At 38.3% G+C, this 13039-nt stretch overlaps 1 protein-coding gene across 1 annotated transcript in view; it reads left to right on the forward strand.

Annotated features, from left to right (window-relative positions):
* USH2A (Usher syndrome 2A (autosomal recessive, mild)) overlaps positions 1-13039 on the forward strand; it is a 394584-nt gene that overhangs the window by 158758 nt on the left and 222787 nt on the right. Inside the window, 2 exon segments of the mRNA XM_009894321.1 lie at positions 8-88; positions 2361-2546. Of these exon segments, the coding sequence (XP_009892623.1) occupies positions 8-88; positions 2361-2546 (267 nt within the window).

A 13039-nucleotide genomic window follows, 5' to 3' on the forward strand; every position in this document is an offset into this window, starting at 1 on the left:
TTTGAAGAATACCTTTATAGGGTGGTTGCCTCAAATGAAGGAGGATCAGTATCTAGCACATGGACCCGTGTTCGTACAAGAGAATCAGGTAAATATAATTTTAAGGTTTACTTATTCCCATTTGTCATTAGCTATCTAATGTCAGGTTGGAGAAAATCCCACCGCAACAATTTTGAGTAGCGTCAGTTGCCCAGTGTTTCTAATGGAGCAAAACTGCTTAATGCTTTGAATAGGTCTTCGGCTACAAAGTGTTCAGGCAAGTATTTTCCACGCATAATTGAAGGTCTTTTCCAAATATATATTAGATTATATAATTGTGTGAGAGCAAAGAATGTGAAAGCATTGAACTGCATTGGCTAAGAGCAGCTGTGCATCTAGGTATGTTCATACACGCACACCTAAACTCACACTACCTGAGTCTGCTGCAGTAAGTAAATCTGAATTTTCATGTGCATAACTTAGTGATACAAAATCAGCGTAGAGAAAGAGAGATACTGGGATAGCAGGCACAAGCTGTGGAAGACAGGAGGCCGTGTAGTTGTTGGGGAGCAGAAGGTCTTGTGAAAGTTTTTCTTTGTTACCTGCACATGGGTATGCTGCTCAGTGCTGCTAAGTGAGGATTCTTTTAACAAGTAACCCATATATTGCGTGTGAAAATGTGGTAATATTTAACAGAATAGCAGCGTGGGGCTTGTGCAGAGGGTTTCAAAGTAGGAATGTAATACCTGCTGAGCCTTAAAGATGAATCTTTTCTTACATTTTATTGAAGATAATTTAAAGGACCTTTTCTGTTCAGTGTTCTTGCAAACTTTATTGAACCAGCAAGTTTTTGAAGATTTACAGTTCTGCATGTTTTATTTAACCAAGTTTCCCTCTTCTGTAATTTGAAGCCTAATTGCATTCCATCGACACAGAGAATTCTTTTGATGCAAGATATTCGATGTATGATCTTAAAAAATGATACATTACCTGAGTAAATATTGGACTTGCAAATGCATTCTTCTACAACTTATGTTCCTTATTTTGCGTACCACCCAGAAGAGAGAAAATACAGGCACATTTTCATATCAACTGTCTCATGACTGTAAGGTTTACCATAAATTTATGTTTGCAAGCTGACCACAGCATTGAGCAGCTACATGTTCCCCGGGGTTGGAGAATAATTGCGCTATTTAATTATTTTTGAGTTGGTTTTGTTATGTCCCTTATGAGAAGACCATCTGCTATACAGTACCTTACCTTGCCCTGTAATACACTTCAGAACTAATAAAATCAATATATTAGTGTAGTAAGTGAAGCTTTCCTAGAGTGTCACATTCTTTCTTTATACAAGAATCACAACTTCCAGGTATTTTTATACTTTGCATTCTGGTACCCTTCTTGTAAAAAACAAATCTGCTTTCATATTTAGTGAAGCTAAACAATAAAATTACAAAAAAAGAGGTTATTTGATGGTGAGAAAAGCGAATGATCATCAGCAGGGCTAGGGAGTCCACATGCATTTACAGCAAACTTGTCATCCATCATCCTGCCATAGTGTTCCTTGGGCCTTTCCTCTGCATCCCCTGTGCAGTCATCTGTGATGAAGTTGTTACTGGCCAGACCTTTACTTGGTATAGTAATATCTAATAAATAGTTAAAGGTTATGGGAAATGGGATGATTTTTTTTTTTTATTAGCAACTGTATGCATATATGAGCTTAGCTTTCCAGTTCTTTTAAACATCTTAATTTTCCTTTTTTTCTCTTTCTTTTTATAATATGGAATAACTTGGAATGATCAGAAGCAAAGGATTTTGCAAAAAGGCCTTACAAATCTCTGCTTTGCCTTTGGGCAGTTGTACGGCATTGTGAAAATACAAGAATAAATGGAAGAGCTTAGATTTTTTGAAGTAGTTTTTTTAAATGGGAATGCTCATTTTTAGAAATATTTCATAGTTGTGGCATTCTGTGGCTTAGATATCCAACAGATAAATATCAAACCCTTCTCTTGCAATACTGTCTTGCTTCATTCAGTTGTATGATTATAATGCCTGAACTTGTTAGCTATATACAATCCACCTCTTCTCTTTGTGAGTGATGCTTAAATATGTTTGATACATTAAATGTTTTTGGAAAATTGCAACAAGACAAGAAGGAATGTTATGTAGATGGAGTTTTGATGGTTTTGAAATATAGCTTAAACTGAGTAGCTCAAGATGTGCAGTCATATTAAATCAATGCTGAAAAGTTACAACTCTAATAAATTGTATTTATGCTAATGGTTGAGTCTGATTTACTGCAGCCATTAAAAGTGAGAAATAGGGGCAATAGTCTCCTTAGAACTGCCATTTTCTCTATTTTCTATTTTATCCTTCTACAGCTCCACAAAATGTGCCAACTCCCTCAAGAGTTCACAGTATAAATGGTTACAGCATTGAGGTCACCTGGGACAAACCTGCTGGGGTCATAGGTGTAATTGAGAAGTACATTTTGAAAGCATATGAAGAGGATGGTCCCAATGTACCCATCACTAGTGCTGAGCTTGCTGACACTAGTATGCTCACAGGTAAATGTTGTTAAGTACCATTTTTTAGGCACATCTAATAACACGGGGTGCTTACACCTCCTTTTGTTGAGCTATAAAGTATTACTTGTTTATTTCTGTGTATACACAGCATATATAATGTTTGGAAGGGTAGTATTTGGTGTCAGCATCCACATACATAGCAATGTACTGCAAAGAAGAGTAGAAATTAAGGTACAACTCAAGTACTAAAAAGCAATTTTATTTAAGGTATTCCTTCCCAACCTATTGATGCTTTGGGGGAGAATGTTTTTTTTTGTTTGGTTGGTTGGTTTGTTTTTGCTTAGTGTATGTGTGGTGTGGGGTTGGTTTTTTTTCTGCCCTATTGTTACATCCAGTTCACCTAAATGAACTCTACAGGTGGGTCCAATAAGATACTATTTGGCCTTATGTATGAAAGGACTTGATATACTTGCCTAATGTTGATCATACAAACCTAACTAATTTTAGTGGGAACTAGCATACATTCATGTTAATTAGATGCTTTGTTTAGTACAACTGGATGTGGAGGTAGGTTAGTATGGAATGAAGGAACTTGGGGCCTTGGCTTTATGGGTTTTGGTCAATGTTGAGCTGTGGGTTGTGGACAGGAGCTATAGGAACCATTGCACTTGCGGTATTTTCTGAAGTCCAGGTCTTTTTACCCAGAGGAGGCAGATGTTTTTAGGAGGAACACTGAACTCTCTTTCTGCTACACAGAGAATATTTAGGGACTTCTCCTCCTTTCAGGATAGCGTGGATCTGGCTTTCTGCTCTCCATTAACAGAAAGCCTTGGGAAGGATGCACATTACTGACAACAGTCTGAATTATGTTATGCTAAATGGGGCAATAGTACAAAGTCTTACTTTCATTGTAACAAACTGTGACCAATAGATTTGTTTATGTACTCTCTAAAATTAATTACATATTCATAACAATTGAAAAAGTGCTAATGACATAATGCTCAAAGCTGATGCTTTGGTTTGGCTCAGCTTTGGACAATATGACAGTCCTAGGAAGTTCCTTAAACCTCAGGCAGTATATTATTGCCGCTTTCCTGAAGCCCAGGTAATATCTGTTTAGTGTATTTACATATGTGTGTATGTCTATATATATGTATGTATGTTTTGTGTTGTTTCTCTGCCGAAACGTACGTCTACATTTTCAAAAGCAAACATACACATATTTTATTTTCTTCGGTTTTAAATCTCTTGACTATTTGTGAGTAATGTGCTTACAATACCAAAACTTCATGGGCTTTCTGTGATTTCTTTGATGAATTTGTTGATTTGAGTACTCTTTATCTATGCTGTAAAGCAATACAGATTCTATTAGTAGAAATTAAAGACCATATTGGAAGCATATGGATTAGATAGCTAATTCACAGCTGATAGAACGAAAATTTTGTCTAAATTTGTTGGCATTGTGCCATGATTAGTGTCAGGGTTATGAAAAAGTCTACACCAGGCTGGACAGGTAAGAGGTTATCTGCATGCAGCTTTCAGGAGGCAGAAGAATAAGACATTCCTTTATATTAAGTGGGGATAGTAAATGGATCCTGCTTCTTTAGTCTATTAGAGCAGATAGCTATTGAATACTGCAAAACAAAATGACCCTAAGAACTTAAGAATGGCTGTACTCAAACATTGACCTCTCTGACAATGTCAGATTGTAGATGCTTAGGAAGAAGATGTAAGAAATGTGCTAAGCACAGAGTGAGTCTTCCTGTTATTACAAATTCAGCTGGTAGTTTGTGGAGTTCCTGAGCTGAAAGTTGCATCTGGACCATCATAGTTAAAGGTCTGTGGTAGAATTGTCTTTCTTTTTTTAATACATTCATGCTTTTGGCTTCTGTAACTTGCTATGGCAGTAAGTTTTCCAATTCAGTTGTGTGTGTGGAAGGAGTGCTTCCTTTTGTTATTTAGAACTGCTGCCCAGTAGTTTAGTTATGTGTTTTCCAATTTTGGCATTGGATGAAATAGGTAATTCATGTCCTTATCATGAGGTCAGAGCTGAGACAAGTGAAAAATTAAATCACTGATCTTGAAACGATTTTACCTTCAGCCCGCTGATTTCAGTGAAGCCTACACAGGTGGATTAGTCTGGTCATTGAGAAATGGTTACCTACAATTATGAGACTCCTAAGACAAGGTGCAGCTTTCCCTGCTGAATCATCTTTCCTGGTTAATCAAAAGTTAACATTAGCACAGAACCCCACCAGAATATGCTCTCTTTGCTTACTTCTCCTTTGAGTTTGCTGAGAAGGGGAATTTTGCTTATTTTTTTTCCCTAATTTCAGGGAAATTTTTTTTCTTAAAGGCTGGATTGCTTTACTCTGTATTCCAATACATTCCGCATGCCATTAAAATTTGGAATATGAATTAGAATCAGTACTTAAATAAACCAAAGAAGCTTTAGGACACACTGTTTCAGTGCGGTTTGTGAGCAGCTTTTGCTTCTAGTTTCATTTGGAATCCAGAATATCACAGAATCACAGGATCGCTGGAGTTGGAAGGGACCTCTTGAGATCCTGTAGTCCATGCCCTGAGCTCAAGCAAGGTCAGCTGGAGCATCCCCTGAGCTCAAGCAAGGTCAGCTGGAGCAGGTTGCCGCGGACCATGTTGAGTCTAGGTTTAAATATCTCCACAGATGGAGATATTCTTCTGTGGGAAGCCTATTCCAATGTTTGACCACTCTCACAGTAAAAAAGTGGTTTCTGGTGTTCAGGTGGATTTTCATGTGTTTCAGTTTGTGCCCACTGACTCTTGTCCTTTCACTGACCACTACTGAGAATAGTCCGGCTCCTTCTTCTGTGTTCCCTCCGCTAGCTATTTATACACATTGATAGAATGAACCCTGAGCCTTCACAGGGATCTGCTTGATGTAGAGTACCATACGATAAAGCCCTGGAGGGAAGAGGGGCTCAAGAAAGCTCGCTAATAGTCAAGGATCATCTCCTCCAAGCTCAGGAGCGATGCATCCCAACAAAGAGGAAGTTGGGCAAAAACACCAGGAGGCCATTCTGTGATTCTGTGATTTTCTTTTCTGGGCTGATCAGTCCCAGCTCTCTCAGCCTCTCCTCATAAGAGATGTGCCCTTTATCATCTTAGTGGCCCTTTTGTATCATCTACAAACTTGCTGAGTGTGCACACTTCCCTCATCATCAAGGTCATTAATTAAGATGTTCGACAGTATTGGCCCCGGTATCAGCCCTGGGCTACAACACAGCTGTCTTGCCTCTAACCGGATTTTTGTGCCTCTAATCACAGTCCTCTGATTCTTCTCTTGTCAGGCAGATACGAGGAAAATGTTTTATAATTCAGATTGCTCTCATTGTAGAATTGAGGCAATACACAAGCCTCTAAATTTTACCAGCTCACAATTATGGGCAGTGAAGAAGGCTAGCAAAAGATGCAAATAATATTTAAATAAAATATCCTACAAAAGAATTTGCAAATGTTTGGTATTCCTATTACAAGACTCTTCTATTAATTTTTTTGTGTTTTTTGCAGTTCATCCTGCCTGTGTTATTGCCAAGTGTTGAAGTTGGGGCTGCACACGTGATAATGAGAAAATTGTTGTTGACGGCTTCCCCTCTGAATGCCCTGAATGTTCCCTCCTTCCCTTGACACGTGTTTATAATTACTTTTCACCTTTTAGTCTTTTATGCTCGGCAGATGAATATCTCAGGAAAAGTTAATTTAATGATTTAATATGGTTAATCAAAGTGGCTCGGCTGCGCCTCGGCTTTGAAAGCGCTCTAGCTAGGGAGTCTCTCAGGAGATGGGACCTCCTGCCAGTGACTGATAGGCCCGGGCTTGCTGGCAGGGCCGCAGGGCCGGGGCAAGCTCACTGCCTGGCTGGCAAACACCCCTGCTTCGAGAAATGCCCCCAGCTGAGGGGTTCTTCCTCTCTGGGAGAGTCCTGCCGGGCCCAAGCTGGCACTGCCAAAGCAGCCTGCGGCACTGGGACCAGCCTCTGTGCCCTGATCAACGCCTCCAGCGGGGCTTGGGAGCCACGGGGCAGCCCCATGGCCAGGCCCCACAGTGCTGCTTGCTTGGGGCCCCACAGAGCCTGGGGCAACAGTGGGGGCCAGCTGCTCCCCACAGGCTGGGGGCCGAGGACGGCTGCCTCTCAGGCCGGGGACAGATGGGGTGAGACTGAAATGAGTTTGCTGTCTGTGGTGGCTCTTAGAAAATGCTATTTTCCTCCGGGTGCTCTGATCTACATGGGCCATGCAAGCGATTGACCGCAGCCAGGTAGTTTGCCATGTGAAACTACTGATGAATGACTTTCATGGATATTACTTTCATGCACTTGAAATTGCTTGAGAGCTCTTGGTTTGTGCAAATGTTTTGCACTCAAACCACTGCTATGCTATGCTGCAGTTAATGAGATTTTTGTAAATCCAAAGAAAAGAATTGCAAACCAACTCATGTAAATATGTAGAGGGCCGGAGCACTAGGAGGACTCCCAAATCCATACTCCAAGTTGGGACAAATTTCTGATATTCTAACATCCTTTCTGAAGATACAAAGAGTCACAACATACTAGCCAGGTTTGGTATATGTAGCTTATATTTACTTGCAACTAAAATGCAGCGGAATGTTTAAAGTAATAAAAGCTGAAATGTTGTATTGAAAATAAGGTTTTCAAGAGCTGCTTCATCAGGTGCTTGAACCACACTTAAATACAAGGATGGTTGTCATTTTCAGGTAAATTCTTTCTCTTCATCGTCATTTTGTAGAAGTAACCTTTGGTTGGAAGCAGATAGACGACAGAAAACATCTAAATATTACCCTTAGCCAGAAGAACAGCAGCGTGCACTTTACAGTGCCATGCCACAGTGTGTGAGATGAGGAAGGCTGTATGCATCCTTCCCACATGAAGGGGTATCATGTACTGAGACCCATGTAATGATTAGGGCTGCAGTGCAGCTGTTGGCCTGTTTTGTCCGTGTGGGTGTCTTAAGGAGATTTTGTCTCTCCATCTCTCTCATCCACATGTACGCAGACTTCTCTCGGTGGGAGAAGCTGCAGGAGTATGCCAGAAGCTGCACCTCAGCCCCTGCTCAGATCCCTGTTTGACTGAGGCAGCTACTGCAACGTAGGGCAGCCAATAGATCTGTCTATGCCCTTTAGGTTTCTGTGAGTTGTCAGGTAGTGCTTGAGCTCCTAATGACTCTAAATCAGATGAGCAGAATGTAGGTTCGTATCTCCTTTCATTTAGCTGGCTTTAGTAGACCACCAGCATATTTTTCAATATATGCATTTTAAAACATAAATTATATTAATATTCTGCAATATTAAGGTTCTAACTTGATTGAGTTTAGACCTAAATGAATCTTGTTTACAGTCCGATGCTGTTGTATAAATTTATTCATATGAAATGTAAATTGTCTGATTAAATAAACCTGAACATTTTATCAAAATTATACCAACTCTTAGCTACATACCAATACTTTTATTAGTAAAAAGAAATCAACTTCTTAATGTTTGTGAGAACAGAAAGGATTATTAATAATCTTTTTATAGACATACTCAGAAAAGTTTGCAAAAAAGTTAACAGTGTCTTTTTCTCTCTACAAACTTTTAAAATTAATCATGCTGTACAAAATGAACAATGAGAAAGTTATCTGGAAGGATCAAGAGTAACATAGTGATAGATATTACAGAACCAATACTCACTGTGGTTAAGTAACTCCTGATGCAAAATTGGACTGCTGGGCTAAGGTTTTCTGCAAATTAAAGCAACTAAAGAGTTGCCCTGTGTTATGGGGAAGGTAACAGGCTTCCTTGAACCACTGCAACCTAAATTTCATCTTCAAGGCCAGTGGAGCTTATGTATGGTTGGTTATGAAGTTTTTCTGTTGGGAAAAGGGTCTTCCAAGCCACAGAAATCTAGTAACCAAAGTAAACCTTTTTTTGTTCTTATAAGCCAAAGAGTTGGAACAGGTGCCCTCTTGTTCAATAATTCTTCAAAATTTTATAATTCATTCTATACTTATGGTAGAAGATTTTTTAAAAATGCAGATGTGTGCAACAGATTGATGTGCACAGGCTTTCAGTCCAGAAATGCATATGTAGAAGACGCATGTACTTAAACAGTTTTTGCTACAATCTGTCAAAAACACAAAGTCAGTTGAGGACTTCCTTTTCTGGTCAGTGGACTGTGATTAAGTGTACTGTGGCAATGATGCATCTCGACATACAAGTGACTTTGTTAGACAGATGCTGTACGACCTCAGGCATTCAAGTGGGCTAAATAGTCTTTAGGTCTGGGGAGGGGAGATTTGGTAATTTTTTTAAAGAGCTTAAACAAGAATTAAGGTAAATCTATAAGGTCAAGTGTTTCAGTCACAATATCTGTATTTCAAAATAGGTCCTTATGAAGTAGAATGTAAGGGAGGAAACAATGAAAAAAATCTGGCAAGGAAAAGTCCTTTTGGCAAAAAGCACACTCAGCTTGTGAAACAAATGGAATTTGTGTGGGTAAGCTCTGTGGCTGACTTTGGGAATCTTAATATTCAGAGCTGAGTTTTCAGGCTGCATATGAAAATAGTGCCTTGTTATCATTAAAATTAGCTAAATCTACCTGTTTAAAAAAAAAAATAAAAAATGAACTAGTCTTGCAAAATTGTCCTCTTCCACTGTCTCAGCTTAGTGCGTTGTTTTTTGGGGTTTTTTTTGTGGAAGTGAGGAACTTCAGTATTTGTGTTACATCTGTAATATTAAACAGATTTTTTGTGTGAGTTGTGTGCATGGGCAAGTGGGTTTAGTTTTGTTTTTATGGGAAGGCTCCTTCAATAAGTGTATTTCAAAAAGCTCACTTCGATTTATATTTGTTTAACCAATTCATTATGCAGAGTACAAGCTCTCTAAGTTACCATGAGCGTGTCTTTGTCTCTGAAGACCTGGTGTGGTGTTTTGAAGCAACTTTCTGAAAAAGCAGGATGACAGATTGGAGCAGTGAAGCAGCTGTTTTCATAAAAGTTTTTAAACTGGATGAGGAAATTATTAAAATAGTATCATTGCCTTTGAATCTATTTTCAGTGTTTGTGAACAGAATATTAGCCCTCATACCTTAGTGGTAAAACCATTATTTTTCTTGATGAGAAGTACTACTTTTCCACTAAAAATCTGCCAGAATACTGTGGAATCTGGCTTAGCTACCCAAATATACAAGACCTCCCTTTTTGATATATTGAACAAAAGAAATGTCTGTTTTATGGAGAAGAGAAAGGAAGAAGCTGTATGTTTAATCTTCTTATATACTGTATGCATTAGAATGATGAATGGAGTGGATATAAAGATGCAACTAACTGACTAGTCCACGCATCCATTTTACCATAAATTCACTGTTGACCCTCTTCTACTGTCCATGTCAATATTTTTATCCCTTATCTGCAAGAACGAATTCAGCGTTTTCTCTGACACAACTCTAAACTTCAACTTTAAATATTGCAAATAATTAAAGATCATTTAAATAAAAGTATTGAAAATTAAATACTAGTTTTGCATATAAAGTGGGCTTAATGTTCTAGGTGTGATTCCAGATCACTCCTTTAGACTGTTAACTTTACATTCATATTTAACAAATGACATTATTCAGTTTCATGGGGTCACTGTGTCAAAATGTCTGTGTTAGAACTTTAATTTATTTCCAAAGGTTCTTTGAGTGGGCAGATAGGAATGGTGTGTTAGAATGATTTATCATCTCCAATTCCCCATGTGGATTTTAAGGCTTGGAACGTAGTCTATGATGTAAATTTTAAGTCTAGATGGGTTCAGCTGCACTGCAGCAGCAGACTGAATCGATGGGACTTGTATCCCAAATGTGGGAGGCTGACCCTCTTCTTAAATATTGATGGTGCCTCTAATTCTATCTCCTGATCAAAGTGACAATTTGTCTACCTCTCTCCTGTGAACATTAATAGAAAACATGCAAGTGTGTTTGTGGCCAAATTTTGCTTTGTTAGCATCCTCTCTTGGAAAGCCTAATGGACTCTTATCATATCAGCAATTATTGGGTATACACAAGAGATGCCCATCTGAGAGTGTGATAATTGAGGAGTTAGGGAAAGTTTTTTAAAGCTGTCAGCCAACTTCATTGGATCATGGGCTGTTTTTTGTTTCAATATTTATTTTGCTGTGCTATAAATTAATGCACGTGTATCAGTGATGATCTTTGCTATGGGACTGCTGACTTTGTACTCTAAGGTAGTCAGGCACTGAGTGTAAATTTCACTGACTGACTAAAAGTGCAGAGGAAATGAGTAGGTAATGAGAGCAGAGCAGCCAGTTCTTTAATTGAATTAAAAGCCGGGTGACACCAATGCAGACACCTGTCCAATTACAGACAGGCCAAGGTGTTTACCATTGCTGTACAAGCGATTTGAAGATGACAGAAATCTTTCCGCCCACAGATTAACATAATGAAGGAGAACAGATTACAGTGGATGCTGGCCAAACAGATAGGTTGGCAGCTGAGAAAAAAGTAGTTTGCTGAAGTATGTAAATAAAATCTGTGCGCTTGCTATTGCCTACCTATGCAGCACATCTGTTTCTTTGTTGAAAGGAAATAGAGCAAGAGTACATGTGAAGGAAAAACATAATTAGGAAATGAACAAATTATTTTTTAAGTTGCTGCCTTTGCTGCATAATTTTTTTTAACATAAACCTCCTGTTGCAAAAGGATTTATTTGTTTGGGTTGTTTGGTTTTTTTTTTTCAAATTCTCATTGCCCTTCACAAGCTTGCCTGTGCAATGTACACTCTGTTGCGCTGCAGGTGCTTTATATAAAACCTTTCTACTTTGTCCAGAGTAAACCAAACAGCCCAATCCAAAACTTCTACAGCTACAGGCATCTTTCTGGGTATGTGCTACTGCTGCTCTCAGTGCCTGAAGCCATTGGTGACCCCACAGAATGTCTTCCATCAGGAAATGCAAGGAGCATTAATTCACTGCTTCATAAGAAAAGAACGCTACAAATGCTAAATGTACAAATAAAACTAAATTGCTTCCTAAAGCACAGCAGAGTGAATAGAGAGGTGGCATATACACTATACCATGCTCCTTTTAACCGAGAACTTGCAAATGTCACAGAGGATTTGGTTTCTGCATGTGTTTATTTGCTGAAGGTAATTCCAATAGTACCTTTTATATGTACCCTGTTTGACCGTCTATGATCTGGAAATAAGTGCTTTGTACTAAGTATTACACAAAAAAGGTATGGGGTTTTTCTACTGAAATTTCTGTGCTGAAGAATTTACCCTAGATTCCAATATTCCTGCTTTACAGGGATAGTAATGTTTTAAAACATCATTATTTCATATTTTCTGCTTTTTCAATGCTCTTAAAAATATTTGTCTTCCATCACAGGAAGATTACAGGCACGTTTGCTTGGGTAGTAGCTGACACAATGTTCTTTTTCTTTCTTGTCACATTTAGATTAGATAGTAAGATGTCAGGACAGCTTTCCACTGTTAACTGGGGATTTGCAAAATCAAAACTATAACTGGAGAGAGAGGATTCTGATCAACTGGTTTTAGTTTAACAGTACTATGAAGTGAATGTGATTACTTCTGAATATCTCTTTGTGTGTACGAGTGGAACTAGACCTCAGAGAATTCAAATAGAAAGATTATTGCAATGTCAACCTTTGAAGTTTTTTGAGTAATTATAAGGAAAGACACAAACATTACTAATTCAGTGAAAGCTAATCTCATATTTTCCATGTGAACACAGCTATTGGTAAACACAATATAAGCATTTACAGACTTACTTTGATTGTCCCACTCAGAAAATAATATATTTATGCTGTAACTGGTAGCTTTCATCATCAAATTCTCCAGAGCCTTTTTGTGAGTTTAAAGGCCTTATGTGGGGAAAAAAAAGATATTTTTTAAAGAAATCCAAAGTTATGTTGCATTCTATGCAGTAACTCAATGAGGAGTAATAATAAGGATTAATTTCTTCTACCTGTTTGTGTATATGTAATGCCGAGGGGGTTTGCAGTCTTCTTATACTATGGGAACTTTGGCCAAGAATTGTGGTTCTCTGAGGTACTGTTGTTTTTGAAGCTGCTTTGCAAAATCTGGTGTCAAGTTGCAAAATTTGAGTTTGCTATATATATTTTTTTTTCTAATGAAACACCCCATTGATTTTACTAAAAGCTGTGAGAGCCGAGGTGAGAACACGGTTTGAAATAAAAGTTGACATGAATTGGCCTTCTTTTAATTACTTCTGCATTTTCATTCCATATTACTTTAATGTCAGACCTAACTTGAAATGGGAACTGCTGATGCTTCCGAAAATGACTATAAACCACATTTTTTCCATCTAGTCCTTCTGGATAATGCAGTTCAAAATATTGTGTAACTTCCTAAAGTGGTAAGCAGTGACTTGTTGCATTCGCTATGACAAGTAGCTGATCAATATGTGGGAATCTAGCAACTTCTCTTTACTAACATAAGCAAGGCCTGAAAAAGCAAAAG

Source organism: Charadrius vociferus, unplaced genomic scaffold (genome assembly GCF_000708025.1).
Source record: "Charadrius vociferus isolate BGI_N301 unplaced genomic scaffold, ASM70802v2 scaffold261, whole genome shotgun sequence".
In the NCBI taxonomy this organism is placed as follows: Eukaryota; Metazoa; Chordata; class Aves; order Charadriiformes; family Charadriidae; genus Charadrius; species Charadrius vociferus.